We start from the raw sequence: 16,611 nt of genomic DNA on the forward strand, positions 1-16,611 counted from the left end.
ACACATTCTCACACTCATTCATTCACCTGTTTTGTATAAAATAATAATAATAAATAAATAAATAAATAATAAATACAATAAAATAAGATTAAAATATAATTAAAATAAAATAAAATTAAGATTAAAATAAAATTAAAATTAAAACTAAAATTATTAAAATTGTTAAAATTATTAAAATTATAGAAAAAATATATACACAAGTGTGTAGTCTTGTTATTCGCGTAGGTCATCGGGCCATCTGGTGGAGGCCAGGTAGTGCACCCTGTGTCCAAGTTGTACAAGTTCGTTATCTGACTGTTGCGTGTTTTCATAGAAGGTTTTTGCAGTGGCTCTGAATCGGTCTTTCAAATAGGGTACCCTTGCGAGTTGGTGAAGTTCATTCGTTAGGAACCGGTATGGCAGATGGAGTGCTCTTTTCAGAGCACGATTCTGAATTCTTTGTAGCCGTTGTATGTGGGCTGGAGCAGCATTGTCCCACACAACAGCGGCGTAGTCTAAGATTGGTCGCACCAGTGTAAGGTACAATATCACCCCCAGTCTTGATGCTAGTGTTGACGCTGGATTTAATAATGGGTAAAGCTGTACCATTCTTCTCCTGTCTTTCTCTCGAATATCTTCTATATGAGGTTGCCATGTCAATCGCCTATCAAGGGTCACACCCAAGTATTTTGCTGTTTTTGACCACGGGACTGGGGTGCCCCTTATCTCAATGGGCTGGATGTCAGGTGGAAGTGGTCTTCTACAAATTGCTACTGCCTGCGTCTTTGTGGCGTTAAAAGACAGTCGCCATTTCGTTGCCCATACACTCAGCTTATTACGTGCTTGTTGCAGTCTTGCCTGGAGGTGTGCAGCATTCATACTTCGGGAGTTAATGGCTGTATCATCGGCGTATAAAGATAGATGTGTTCTGGCCGTCGATGGTAGGTCGGATGTATAACAGTGGTCCCAGAACACTACCCTGAGGTACTCCTGCTTTGATTGGTCTGGTAGACGATGCACCATCTTGAGTGCGGACATGAAGTGTCCGGTTTTCTAGATAGCTCTTCAGGAGTGTTGCGTGTGACACGGGGACCCCTGAGGGCGGGCGGCCGATTTAAATCCCCTCCCCCCGCGCCCCGGCGGTCGCGAAGACGTGGGCGTCGGTTCCGACGAGCGGCCCGCGGGGGGAGGGGATTTAAATCGGCCGCCCGCCCTCAGGAGCTCAGTTCATCAGCGCACCTGACGATGGCGACATGTCTGATCGCCGAAATATTGTGCCCGTTGGACGCTATGAACCGGCAGTATACCCGTGGACTGTTCGAGCAACAACATTAATCTTTAAACAAGCATTAAGTGACTCGCAAGTTAATTAAATTCTGTACACAGTAAAGCTCCCAAAAGGAGACTACAGTAATGAAATAAACTTTAACCAATAATGGATATCACAAATTTTTGTAACACAAAATAAAATACGTACAAATACGCCCCTTCGTGACACATTTTCAAAACAGGTGACGACACATAGGCACGGGCTAATTCAAGTAGCAGAAGGGGGGCCCACTGGACCCAGACCAGAGGCGGCTAGACCCAGAACCCACAGCAAGCGGGCGAGCTGGACAGGGTGCCGCACGAAGTACACTATAACACTGAAAAAAGGCCTTAGAGCCCGTGTTACTATACAATTTCAGAGAATCGGGGAGGGGGGCGGGGAGAAAACGGGAAACATTAATTCCTCAAACGTAAAATAACTAAGATATATTTTGCCGGCCGCGGTGGTCTAGCGGTTCTAGGCGCTCAGTCCGGAGCTGCGCGACTGCTACGGTCGCAGGTTCGAATCCTGCCTCGGGCATGGATGTGTGTGATGTTCTTAGGTTAGTTAGGTTTAAGTAGTTCTAAGTTCTAGGGGACTGATGACCATAGATGTTAAGTCCCATAGTGCTCAGAGCCATTTGAACCATTTAAGATATATTTCACGAACATTGAAATAAAATAGTCAAGGGAGAATCAATAACTAATGCCCTTGACGTAACCTTAAATGACAAGGGCGAATAGCATAATACCAAATCAGCTTAGAAATTTAAACTACACTAGTAGGTTAACATATGCTCACTGAAACTGGGGAGCTCATTTAAATTACTCCTTAACAGGATACTGACAAACCAAACAGTCAAGCAAGGCTACCATTTCACATTTTACGAGTGAACAAGTAATACAATTAGATAACACAGAACGTACAGATTCAATGTTAAGTCTGTGCTTTGAACCAACTATAAGAACGTCCACACAGCTCACTGTACCACGAAAAATATTACAGTTTCACCATACTGGCTTATGCCGTCCGTCACTCCGAACAGCAATAGTACCAATTAATACACCTCGCTTGCTCGGACTGTATCGCATCACAAAATCCAGATAGAGCTTTAACCAAATACAATAACACGTGTTTACTTAAACAGCACTAAATAGAGGGGACCTTTTGGTTGGCAAGACAACAGTTTCCGGTCATGGTGCCGATACTTGGGAAGCAAGGATCAGTATAAAACTTCCTGACAGTTTAAAACTGTGTGCCAGACCGAGACTCGAACTCGGCACCTTTGCCTTTCGCGGGCAAGTGCTCTACCAACTGAGCTACCCAAGCACGACTCACGCCCCGTCCTCACAGCTTTACTTCTGCCAGTACCACGTCTCATACCTTCCAAACTTTACAGAAGCTCTCCTGCGAACCTTGCAGAACTAGCACCTTAAAGAAATGACATTGCGGAGACATGGCTTAGCCACAGCCTGGGGGATGTCTCCAGAATGAGATTTTCACTCTGCAGCGGAGTGTGCGCTGATATGAAACTTCCTGTCAGATTAAAACTGTGTGCCGGACCGTAAAGCTGTGAGGACGGGGCGTGAGTCGTGCTTGGGTAGCTCAGTTGGTAGATCACTTGCCCACGAAAGGCAAAGGTTCCGAGTCCGAGTCTCGGTCCGGCATACAGTTTTAATCTGCCAGGAAGTTTCATATCAGCGCACACTCCGCTGCAGAGTGAAAATCTCATTCAAGGATCAGTATAATATGCGCACCAAAAACATGACAAGCAATTCTCACCAAATCTTTTATGAAATCCTTTACAGATCCAAATCAGGGCCGCACGACTCGATTCGGGTCGGGTAATGTGGCCTAGTCCAGTTCCCACACTACAAGCCAGGTTCGGTCTTGCAAACGTGTCAAACACACCACAACCTCTGCGTCGTGCCCGAGCCTGCTCAACCACCCTGGCCTCCGATTCTCACGCGCCGCGCGGCTCTGCGGCTGTCCCTCTCTCAAGCGCCATACGCCCGTGGCGGCCAAAAGCCCTGTCAAACGGCCGAGCCCAAAGATCACACCATGCCGACCCGATCGATCAATCGATACGAGCCGGCACGGCTCACACTCTACGATCATAACTGACGAAGTTGTTGGATTGACGTGTGAACACGTAAGGCTCTTTTGCTGCGGAACACCATATTCGACATTTTGAGCTGAACACTGCAATCCGAAATACTTGACGCATGGGCCTGGTTCATGTACCCATGCTGATTGCTTTTCATCGGCGACGAAGGCTGGAATTCTCACTTCAGTACCGCAACTGGACGTTCACTGAATTCCGTTTTATGCTCCGTCGGAAGATGGCCGTTGACGTGTGTGGCCCTGCAGCAATCGTATTTCTCCAGGCCGGGAGAGAGGGTGTTACGGTTTGGAGAATGTTTTCGCTGGCATTCCTTGGATGATATCGTCATCCTGGAAGGCACAATGGCTCAACAGAAGCTTGAAATTGTCATTTGTGACCATATACACCCCTACATTCAGTTCTCTGCAGGATGATATCTACCAGCAGAGCAACGCAGTGTGTCACACAGCACAACGTGTACGTGGGTGGTTCGAAGAGCACCAGGATTAATTTACCGTACTCTCCTGGCCACCAGACTCCCATGCTTTAAACCGTATAGGGGATATGTGGGAACATCTCGATCGGGCTGTTCGCACCATGAATCCTCAGCCGAGAAATCTAGCGCAATTGGCCAAAGTACTGCAGTCGACAGGCTCCATATCTCCGTCGTTAGCTTACAGAACCTCAGTTGACTCTCTTCCTGCTCTTCCACGCTGTAAAAAGTGGTTATTCAGGCTTTTGACAGGTGCTCACATTAATATGACTAGAACTTATATATAAGATTTGAAATGTTCTTTCATTGGTGGCGGCAGGAGTTCATGCAAGGGCCAAACCCCAGGTTCAGCATCGCTTGTGGCTGACAAAATCTAGATTTCGTGAAAACATTTAAAATTTAATTTACAAGAGAATGAAGTGGAAAGTCAATTAAAAACATTCAGTAATCACAGAGCGTCAAAATGGCTTAAAAATTTGCTTTGAAATTTATCCCCTTAGCAAATTACAGCAAAATCAGTATCAGTAACCATAGAGCACCAGAAAGCTTACAATTTACTTTAAATTTCACTCCTAAAAAATTTGCAACAAGATCAAAGTCAATAATCACCAAGCGCCTGAAAACTTAGAAATTGCCTTGAAATTTTTAAGTATTGCAACAACGTCAAGATAAATATAGAGCGTGAGAAGGCTCTTTAACAGAATCACTTTAACAGAAATAGATCAGGATATTTTACAATTCTTCCAAAACAATTTAAGAGAGCAAATGCTCCTCTTCAAAACAACTAGTTCACGGTGGTGACTACCAGAAATACAGCAAATGCAATAACAGTGACAGCATGTAGGCTTGTAAGGGCTTAAACGTTTGGTAAACTGGCAAAATACCATTTAACTTGGTGAAATTTAGCAACTGCTAGTTTGAAATCTTCCTATTTGTACAATTTTGAGGCTTGATTCCGGGAGGGGAAGGCAGGCGAGGGCATATTTAACGAGGGCTGGAAAACTACACTACTGTCCATTAAAATTGCTACACCAAGAAGAAATGCAGATGATAAACGGGTATTCATTGGACAAATATATTATACTAGAACTGACATGTGATTACATTTTCACGCAATTTCGGTGCATAGATCCTGAGAAATCAGGACCCAGAACAACCACCTCTGCCCGTAATAACGGCCTTGATACGCCTGGGCATTGAGTCAAACAGAGCTTGGATGGCGTGTACAGGTACAGCTGCCCATGCTGCTTCAACACGATACCACTGTTCATCAAGAGTAGTGACTGGCGTATTGTGGCGACCCAGTTGCTCGGCCACCATTGACCACACGTTTTCAATTGGTGAGAGATGTGGAGAATGTGCTGGCCAGGACAGCAGTCGAACATTTTCTGTACCCAGAGAGGCCCGTACAGGACCTGCAACATGCGGTCGTGCATTATCCTGCTGAAATGTAGGGTTTCGCAGGGATCGAATGAAGGGTAGAGCCACGGGTCGTAACACATCTGAAATGAAACGTCCAATTTTCAAAGTGCCGTCAATGCGAACAAGAGGTGACCGAGACATGTAACCAGTGGCACCCCATACCATCACGCCTGGTGATATGCCAGTACGGCGATGATGAATACACGCTTCCAATGTGCGTGCACCGCGATGTCGCCAATCACGGATGCGACCATCATGATGCCGTAAACAGAATCTGGATTCATCAGAAAAAATTACGTTTTGCCATTCGTGTACCCAGGTTCGTCGTTGAGTACACCATCGCAGGCGCTCCTGTCTGTGATGCAGCGTCAAGGGTAACCGCAGCCATGGTCTCCGAGCTGATAGTCCATGCTGCAGCAAACGTCGTCGAACTGTTCGTGTAGATGGTTGTTGTCTTGCAAACGTCCCCATCTGTTGACTCAAGAATCGAGACGTGGTTGCACGATCCGTTATAGCCATGCGCATAAGATGCCTGTCATCTCAACTGCTAGTGATACGAGGCCGTTGGGATCCAGCACGGCGTTCCGTTTTACCCTCCTGAACCCACCGATTCCATATTCTGCTTACAGTCATTGGGGCGTGAGCAGCAATGTCGCGATACGATAAACCGCAATTACGATAGGCTAAAATCCGACCTTTATCAAACTACACTACTGTCCATTAAAATTGCTACACCAAGAAGAAATGCAGATGATAAACGGGTATTCATTGGACAAATATATTACACTAGAACTGACATGTGATTACATTTGAAACAATTTGGGTGCACAGATCCTGAGAAATCAGTACCCAGAACAACCACCTCTAGTCGTAATAACGGCCTTGATACGCCTTGGAATTGAGTCAAACAGAGATTGGATGGCGTGTACAGGTACAGCAGCCCATGCAGCTTCAACGCAATACCACAGTTCATCAACAGTAGTGACTGGCGTATTGTGACCAGCCAGTTGCTCAGCCACTATTGACAAGACGTTTCAGTTGGTGAGGGATCTGGAGAATGTGTTGGCCAGGGCAGCAGTCGAACATTTTCTGTATCCGGAAAGGCTCGTACAGGACCTGCAACAAGCGGTCGTGCAATATCTTGCTGAAATGTAGGGTTTCGCAGGGATCGAATGAAGGGTAGAGCCACGGGTCGCAACACATCTGAAATGTAACGTCCACTGTTCAAAGTGCCGTCAATGCGAACAAGAGGTGACAGAGACGTGTAACCAATCGCACCCCATACCATCACGCAGGGTGTTACGCCAGTATGGCGATGACGAATACACGCTTGCAATGCGCGTTCATCGCGATGTCGCCAAACACGGATGCGACTATCATGATGCTGTAAATAGAACCTGGATTCATCCGAAAAAATGACGTTTTGTCATTAGTGCACCCAGGTTCGTCTTTGAGTACACCATCGCAGGCGCTCCTGTCTGTGATGCAGCGTCAATGGTAACCGCAGCCATTGTCTCCGAGCTGATAGTCCATGCTGCAGCAAACGTCGTCGAACTGTTCGTGCAGATGGTTGTTGTCTTGCAAACGTCCCCATCTGTTGTCTCAGGGATCGAGACGTGGCTGCACGATCCGTTACAGCCATGCGGATAAGATGCCTGTCATCTCGACTGCTAGTGATACGAGGCCGTTGGGATCCAGCACAGCGTTCCTTATTACCCTCCTGAACCCACCGATTCCATATTCTGCCAACAGTCATTGGATCTCGACCAACGCGAGCAGCAATGTCGCGATACGATAAACCGTAATCGCGATAGGCTACAATCCGACCTTTATCAAAGTCGGAAACGTGTTGGTACGCATTTTTCCTCCTTACACGAGGCATCACAACAACGTTTCACCAGGCATCGCCGGTCAACTGCTGTTTGTGTATGAGAAATCGGTTGGAAACTTTCCTCATGTCAGCGCGTTGTAGGTGTCACCACCGGCGCCAGTCTTGTGTGAATGCTCTGAGAAGCTAATCATTTGCATATCACAGCATCTTATTCCTGTCGGTTAAATTCCGCGTCTGTAGCACGTCATCTTCGGGGTGTAGCAATTTTAATGGCGAGTAGTGTAAGAAGATCCCCGGGACAGAGCATCGCAATAAGCATAAGAACTTACGTGACCAACGACATGCGACCTCAACTCGGCACGGAACAGAGGTCCCAATGAGATATTCGTACCGGCCTCCACCCAGAACCGTGCCCGCTTTCTCTCGTGTCAAGTCGGCCGACTGGTGAGGCACAGCGGATCAATTTGGTGGCCGGTCGGACAATATGACTAACTAGCCCAGCCTACCCCCAACTGGCAAACTGACATTATTATATTATTGTTAGATCACCTTAGACAGTAACCATGTAAAACACAAGTAGAATTGACCACTTGAACCTTTTGCAGATTTGTTCCACCCCCACCCCTTTTTTTAAATGTCATACTCTCAAATAAGATTATAACACTAAGCCAGGGAAACAACCAAAGATAACTGCAATAAAGCTATTATTTAATTGCGTAGTCTTCCGCGGCCCGAGTCAGTCGACATAAAAGTTTTCTGGGTATTGTACCGCGTCATAATGTAAAAAACTACTGCTGCTGGAGAAAAAACAACGTTTCCGCCACGGCTGCAGCGGCCTTCCTCTGGGTCTAATGGTGCGTTCTAGCTATGCAGTGTCCTTCATATTTTGTTACTGTTCACTGCGCATGCCATTACGTCATAATTTTAAAAAACAGTTGGTAAATAGCAGCCAACTTCTCATTCGACGGTGACCACCAGTCATGGCACATAACACAAGAGCCAATAGACAACAGAGGTTACGTTCTCCCTCCACCACAGAACCTTTTAAAATAAAGTTCCCTCTCCTTCTTCCTTAAGTGACCAATGAAACTACCTTTTTTAAAACTATGACGTAATGGCATGCGCAGTGAACATAACAACTAAAGATAAAGGACACTGCATGACTAGAACGCACCATTAGACCCAGAAAAGGCCTCTGCAACCGTTGCCGAAACGTTGGTTTTTTCTCCAGCAGCAGTAGGTTTTTTGCATTATGACGCGGTGCAATACCCAGAAAACGTTTATGTCGAAAGCTATTATTTGTCTTCAGAACTCAACGAACATATAAACAAGAGAGTAATGTTTAAACACAAGATTAATCCAAGGTAATTCAATAAGTTGCCTCCACAAATCCAGTATTTGGACAGCGTTAAGATTGACTGCGCATTCAAAAATTTCGGTAAATACAAATATGGCATGATACTAGTACAGGGCATTTATCAACAGTCCACAGTATCCACTATGTGACGGCCGCCTCTCTCTACGGCTAGGGCTAACGGACATCCAATTGGACGGCAAATGTAATTCTAAATCACAATTTTTTAAAAAAAGTTTAACAACTCGGTGCAATACCAGCCCTCTCTATCCCAGTACGTCTCATACTAGTTGGATCTCTTCACAGATCCACCAAAAAACAATACTACAAGCAACTCAAACAATACTAAAACCAGTTACTGTGCAGCAACAGCGACGAACTGCAAGTAATCAGGGGCACACAGAAACTAGAAGCGGCCAAATTACCCAATAGACGTCGTCCGCTGAGACGACCGACGGACCAACCAATGGTCGTTTCCTGTGAAATCACAGGCAAGGGAAAAGGTTGCAAGTGAATCGCCAACTGACAGTTTGTTACCAAGAGGTCACTTTGTCGGGTGGCAACACAATGGGCGGCGGCAGCAACACACTTTCGATGGAAAGCCAATAGCACCAGCCTCTCGGAAGAAAGCCTTTGGTCACTTGCCGCACAATCAGCCAACTGTCGTCCCGACTGCTTCAGCTCGGAGCCATGACTTCCTCCCAGCGCTGTCCAAACGGAACTCATACGCCACGAAAATTCGGCGCACTGGTCACGATGCAGTGGCAGCGCCACCGGACGACAAGAAGAGAAACCATGCAGGGGTTCAAAATGGTTCAAATGGCTCTGAGCACTATGGGACAACTGCTGAGGTCATCAGTCCCCTAGAACTTAGAACTACTTAAAACTAACTAACCTAAGGACATCACACACATCCATGCCCGAGGCAGGATTCGAACCTGCGACCGTAGTGGTCTCGCGGTTCCAGACTGTAGCGATTGAACCGCTCGGCCACTCCGGCCGGCCCATGCAGGGGAAGTCACCCGGAAGATAAATCGATACGAGCCGACACGGCTCAATGTCAGTGAAGCACTTCCAACAACAACTTATGAAGTAACAAAACAACAAACTTAAAGCACTTCATTTCCTAAATTGTTGCGAGTGACTGCATTGGCCTTTTCTCTTGGAAGATACAACATAAATATAGGATTTAAAAGGTTATTGCTAATTGGAGGAATGAATGGGTGGCGAATAACGAAACTGTCCATGTGAAATAATTAAGAATGTCTTATCCCTGTACTACTAAAGTTCAGTTGGTAAATTAAACGTAACTACTGTAAACTGTCGTAACGCCACACTTAAATAGTTTCCTTATTTTCCTTTCGCTCCATGAAGGGCGACATTAATGGCAGAGTCGTCAGATTCAACTGTTGTGAAAAAAAAAATGTGCAGGAAAGCTGCTCCAAAAATTTGAATGCGAGAGACAGTGCGTCTATTGCGTCCGTTAGCCACAGCTTTTGCAAGTTTCCCGACACCCTGACCAGAAGGGTGCAGCGCGAGAGGTGCGCCCGCTGCTTTTGGCACTATGTGGCCGTGTCTTGCCAACTGCGGGGTGCGCTTGTTCTTGAGCCAGGTGATGGAAGAGCCGATCAACGGACTACGACGCTACAAAGTCGCCAGCGTGTCACTGTCGTGGTATGAGTCAGTCATTGTCTCAGCTCATGTCGCTCGACGTCGCCATTAAAAGTTTGTGAATAGCCGCGCAAGCCTGTGAACAGCTGCTTCATGTGGGGAAAGTTCGTTTCGTCGCTAAGCCATACTCACACGGGATGAGGCAGCTAACGTTAAAGTAGATGTGGACGGGACATCCGACCTGACGAGAGACAGCGCTGGCGGCACACGGGACGAAAATGGACGCGCGTAAAATAGTTACGTTAACTCCATTGGCGATTGTTGAGGATGAGCTGTTACGGCACAGAACGGTAAGGGGTTGTTGTTGTTGTGGTCTTCAGTCCTGAGACTGGTTTGATGCAGCTCTCCATGCTACTCTATCCTGTGCAAGCTTCTTCATCTCCCAGTACCTACTGCAACCTACATCCTTCTGAATCTGCTTAGTGTATGCATCTCTTGGTCTCCCCCTACGATTTTTACCCTCCACGCTGCCCTCCAATACTAAATTGGTGATCCCTTGATGCCTCAGAACATGTCCTACCAACCGATCCCTTCTTCTGGTCAAGTTGTGCCACAAACTCCTCTTCTCCCCAATCCTATTCAGTACCTCCTCATTAGTTATGTGATCTACCCATCTAATCTTCAGCATTCTTCTGTAGCACCACATTTCGAAAGCTTCTATTCTCTTCTTGTCCAAACTATTTATCGTCCATGTTTCACTTCCATACATGGCTACACTCCATACAAATACTTTCAGAAAAGACTTCCTGACACTTAAATCTATACTCGATGTTAACAAATTTCTCTTCTTCAGAAACGCTTTCCTTGCCATTGCCAGTCTAAATTTTATATCCTCTCTACTTCGACCATCATCAGTTATTTTGCTCCCCAAATAGCAAAACTCCTTTACTACTTTAAGTGTCTCATTTCCTAATCTAATACCCTCAACATCACCCGACTTAATTCGACTACATTCCATTATCCTCGTTTTGCTTATGTTGATGTTCATCTTATATCCTCCCTTCAAGACACCATCCATTCCGTTCAACTTCTCTTCCATGTCCTTTGCTGTCTCTGACAGAGTTACAATATCATCGGCGAACCTCAAAGTTTTTATTTCTTCTCCATGGATTTTAATACCTACTCTGAATTTTTCTTTTGTTTCCTTTACTGCTTGCTCAATATACAGATTGAATAACATCGGGGAGAGGCTACAACCCTGTCTTACTCCCTTCCCAACCACTGCTTCCCTTTCATGTCCCTCGACTCTTATAACTGCCATCTGGTTTCTGTACAAATTGTAAATAGCCTTTCGCTCCCTGTATTTTACCCCCGCCACCTTTAGAATTTGAAAGAGAGTATTCCAGTCAACATTGTCAAAAGCTTTCTCTAAGTCTACAAATGCCAGAAACGTAAGTTTGCCTTTCCTTAATCTTTCTTCTAAGATAAGTCGTAAGGTCAGTATTGCCTCACGTGTTCCAGTATTTCTACGGAATCCAAACTGATCTTCCTCGAGGTCGGCTTCTACTAGTTTTTCCATTCGTCTGTAAAGAATTCGTGTTAGTATTTTGCAGCTGTGTCTTATTAAACTGATTGTTCGGTAATTCTCACATCTGTCAACACCTGCTTTCTTTGGGATTGGAATTATGATATTGGCGATTGTTGAGGATGAGCTGTTACGGCACAGAACGGTAAGGGGTAGAAACTGGAAAAAAATGTTATTAAAATTCACTCACATTGTCACAGTCAAAGTGTAGTCATGCTAGAGACATGGCGGAAACAGAATGCAAGCCAATATGTTGCACTCTCTGCCGAGTAAGTATTCACCAAAAACTGCCACAGAAAACCAAAGGAGCTCGTAAGGCATATTGCAAGAAACAGTATCTCTTTCATAGGAGCACATTGCGAGGAACCGGCGCAGCAACAGCCTGTTAAGTGAATGTAGCAGAATAAGAAGGAAATATTCGGCCATTAAGTGACGAACTTTGCGTCGTTGCCTCACTCCAGTTCCTTTTAAATACACCAGCTCTACAGCTCTCCTCACGAGTTGATTATTGGAATCGACGGCATTCACAATAACAGCACAGGATTCCATGTTTGCGAAACGGTAGTGAATATAAGTACCTAGATGCTCCAGCACAGCCTATGAAATAACCGAAGATGTATTCAAGATGGTGGACTGCACCTGATGAACTTCATGCTGCCCGCCGCCACCATCTTTTGATGTAAAACTGACTATTTACCGACAACACCACATCGCAGAGGGCTGCCAGTATCGGACTTCAACACGCCTCTTGGAGTCCACGTTCCTGTTCAACACCAGACGCCATCGGGTGCTGAAACCTAGCAGGGGTAAGGAGGAGAGCAACGGACCACACGACTAGCGATAGCAGATACATCGCGGATGGTTCGTCAAGGGTCATCGTAGAATACGGAATGGGACCGAGTAAACTCCAGCAGCCAGCCCGAAACGACCGCACCTGCTAGTTGACAGTCTGCCACGGTGCCAGGGTTGCAGACGTCACCTCCTAAGCGAGCAAACGCCGGACTGCTTCGGCGGACGCCAGCTAGAATCCAACATGCAGCTGAATGAGCAACAGCCGAGGCTTGTGTGGAAGAACAACGACTTGTTAACATTGTGAGTAAATAACTGACCTCTAATAATGTTTTACTAGCGTCGAGGACGGTTTACAGGTTCCCAACAGCTATCCTGGCTTCACGCAGAGGCTACTCCTATCGGCCCTTCGTAGAACGGAGAAAATCGCGAAGAAAATTCTAGACTCGTCGATGGCTAGAACAACGAGGTGATGGTAGAAGAACACTTTATACTCCTGTACAACGATTTCAAACATATTCTACTAGAAGTTACTCGTTGACTTAACTGAATTATGACAAATTTGGTTTTAATCTCAATATAGTTAAGGTATTCTAACAGTCTGCGCACGCTTGATATCCATATTCACGATGTTACTTTGACTACCAACAATCTAAAATAACATGATTCATCTTATAGATTTCAAGATCGAGATTTGTTTCGTAGCTTCATTCGAATGGAAAAAGAGATTTCTTCGAAGCTGCTCACCATCACTGAAAAAGATATTTACTGGCAATATAAAAACATGAGCTAGCCCACAATCCAATAGACATAATGTACAATTATATTTGTAATAATGCTTTACAGAAAGTTTGATAATAGCGAAAACGTCTAGTGTATAACATGTATTTACTTTCAAACAGACTGGCCATCACGTTAAGATTTTGAGCACTGGGGAAGCAGTCCAGTCGTAGGCCACTGCAACAAGACTTGCAGCAACTACATTATTTGTTATAAATAGTATCTATTATTGAGATAATACTTCCTTAAATAAATAATACAAATCAACAATACTTTAGAAAACAAAAGGTAAGAGAAAAGGTGGTGGATGCGAACCTGCTGACTTTCTTCTCACTCCGCGAGAGGTCATGACGCTACCAACTGCGCTACAGCTTCAGCGTAGCAATCTTGTCACAGTATATGACACACACTGTTTAAATCTTGAATCTACAGATCTTATTATTTGATATTTCAGATGAAATTTTACCGAAAATTCACGGTTTTGCTATATTATCATTGCGCCCTAGCATTGAAATCTTATGCTTTCGTAGCACACAAGATATAACACCACAAACATCAATAAAAGGAAACTTTTAACTACCGATACATCTTTTCCTGTTATTTTACTCGTATTATAACAAATAGTAGCTCAAAGAACGCGTTTTCTAAAAATCTTGAATTTGCTGTTTCTTTGAAACAGCTTATATTCATTCCACGTAAACTGTGAGAAAAAAACAACAAATACGATCCAGAATGAGATTTTCAGTCTGCAGCGGAGTGTGCGCTGATATGAAACTTCCTGGCAGATTAAAACTGTGTGCCGGAATGAGACTCGAACTCCGCTGCAGAGTGAAAATCTCATTCTGGAAACATCCCCTAGGCTGTGGCTAAGCCATGTCTCCGCAATATCCTTTCTTTCAGGAGTGCTAGTTCTGAAAGGTTCGCAGGAGAGATTCTGTTAAGTTTGGAAGGTAGGAGACGAGATATTGGCAGAAGTAAAGCTGTGAGGACGGGGCGTGTGTCGTGCTTGGGTAGCTCAGTTGGTAGAGCACTTGCCTGCGAAAGGCAACGGTCCCGAGTTCGAGTCTCGGTCGGGCACACAGTTTTAATCTGTTAGGAAGTTTCAACAAATATGATGTTTAACGCCATTTAATATGATGACTCTTATGTACTGTTTGTGGCGTAAAATCCTGTCGCATCTCATGGGCCACGTTCGTCTCCAGGAGGCAAAAACCTGACTTGCCAGATTCTTTATCTCACGCTACGCTTGTGGAACGTGAAATTCCACCCTATGACGTCACCAGCATCTCGTCCACTTGCGTTTTAACGTTCCACGGGAGGACGGTTCACCTTCCCTCGCTGCACCCACCATCCTCTAAACTCTGCATAGGCCGTCTATCAGTGTAAGAGCAATGCGTTATTCCTATTCTCTCTCTGTCTCTCCCCACGTCTCCCCTCGCTCTCCCTCCCTTCCTCTCTCTATGTCGAACTTCGTGCTCGACTTGCCGGTCACACCTTTATTTATACCGATGGCTCCAAAACTGTCGATGGTGTCGGCTGTGCCTTTGTCGTCGGGGCCGCCACCTTTAAATACCGGCTCCTCGACCAACGTTCCAGCTTTACGGCCGAGCTTTTTGCTCTCCATCAGGCCGTTCAGTATGCCCGCCGCCACCGCCATTCATCGTATGTACTCTGCTCTGACTCACTCAGTGCTCTTCAGAGCCTTGGAGCTCCCTATCCGGTCCATCCCTTGGCTCAACGGATACAGCAGTCCCTCCATTCTTTCGCTGATAATGGTTCTCCTGTCAGCTTTCTGTGGGTTCCCGGACATGTAGGAGTGCCTGGGAATGAGGCTGCGGATGCTGCAGCCAAGGCTGCAGTCCTCCTGCCTCGGCCAGCCTCCCATTGTGTCCCGTCATCTGACGTTCGTGGGGATGTTTGTAAGAGGCTTGTGTCGTTGTGGTGGGATGCTTGGTCATCCCTCCAAGGAAACAAGCTCCGGGCAGTAAAACCGCTCCCAACTGCTTGGACAACCTCCTTCCGACCATCTCGGCGAGAGGAGGTCCTTCTGACCAGGTTGCGGATTGGGCATTGCCGGTTAAACCACCGCTACCTGCTCTCCGGTGACCCAGCCCTGCAGTGCCCTTGTGGCCAGGCATTAACAGTGCGCCATGTTTTATTGTCGTGTCCCCGCTTTAGTCAATCTCGTGTTGTCCTGTCCCTGCCATCTACTTTACCGGATATTTTAGCTGATGACGCTCGAGCAGCTGCTCGTTTTCTGCGTTTTATAACTTTGACTGGCTTGTCCAAAGACATCTAACATTTTTACTTATTTTATCTACATCTTTGTTAGGTCTTTCTGGTGTCCCCCCTCCCCTTGAGTTTTACTAGATTCCCTGTGCTCTCACAACAGTGACTGGGCGCTAATGACCTCAGTAGTTGAGCGCCCTTAAACCCCACAAAAAAAAAATCTCTCTATGTGTGTGAGTGTGGGTGTGTTTTTGAAAGGCGGCTGTTTCGGAGCGAGCGCCCTTCATTCATCAAGAACTGCAACCACTCCCCCCCGCCCCCTTCCATCCCTCCACCCGCACCACATCCTCCGGCGTAAGTCTCTTTGTTGATCACAGTCCATCACGCCTCGCCTCTGGCAATGAAAGACAAGCATCATTACCAAAAACAAGGAAATGCTGTTTTTACTGTGAGATCAAAGCTTTGACAGGAGATGGCCAATGAGAACGCTAGATGTCAAAAATCGTTTTACTTCCATCATACCCTGAAAGACGATCTCGTCTCGTCCTCCGTCCTCCCTCCTCGCCACCACCCTATAGCAAGCAGTATTTGGAGCATTTGTCTTGTGTCATTTCCATGCATTTGCTCAAAATCCAACGTAAAAGATGTGACGTGTTCTTGTAAACTAGTGGTCACCCATGAACTGGGGTCATACTCTCTTAGGTGCGCTTACTATGGATGTGTGGTTACTCACTGGGTGAAGAACGACGTTTTCACTCTTTTTATGCATGTGAAGCGATGAATGTTTTTTTCCCTCGCATACCCTCCTGCCTTTCCATCACCGTATGATGTTGTTCGAAGTCATTGGCGCTTATGTAAATCAATGTTTTATTTCTTTCTTGTATTAATCAGTACACATAAATTAATAAGCAGTGCAAAAATACTACTATCGGAGCACAAAGAAAGGTGAATATGCTCCTGTTTATTAAAAAGTGCGGACTGAAAAGTGAGGTACCGGCTGCCTCATTCCAGTTTCCTCAGCATCTTTAAAATTTTTCCCAATAATTTAGCCATGCGAACGTATTCTCGATTTTTTATGCTGAGGAAGAAGGAGACAGTTTCAGTGGAAGAGTAATAAATACTGAA

At 45.6% G+C, this 16,611-nt stretch overlaps 1 protein-coding gene across 1 annotated transcript in view; it reads right to left on the minus strand.

The window, feature by feature from the left end:
* Positions 1-1,516: 1,516 nt before the first annotated feature.
* Positions 1,517-16,611, minus strand: part of LOC126204089 (neuropeptide Y receptor type 1-like) — a 305,126-nt gene continuing 290,031 nt past the window's right edge. Inside the window, exon 4 of the mRNA XM_049938508.1 lies at positions 1,517-1,625. Coding sequence (XP_049794465.1) covers positions 1,517-1,625 — 109 coding nt within the window. The remainder of the gene's footprint in view (positions 1,626-16,611) is intronic.

The sequence above is a fragment of the Schistocerca nitens genome, chromosome 9 (genome assembly GCF_023898315.1).
Source record: "Schistocerca nitens isolate TAMUIC-IGC-003100 chromosome 9, iqSchNite1.1, whole genome shotgun sequence".
Classification (NCBI taxonomy): Eukaryota; Metazoa; Arthropoda; class Insecta; order Orthoptera; family Acrididae; genus Schistocerca; species Schistocerca nitens.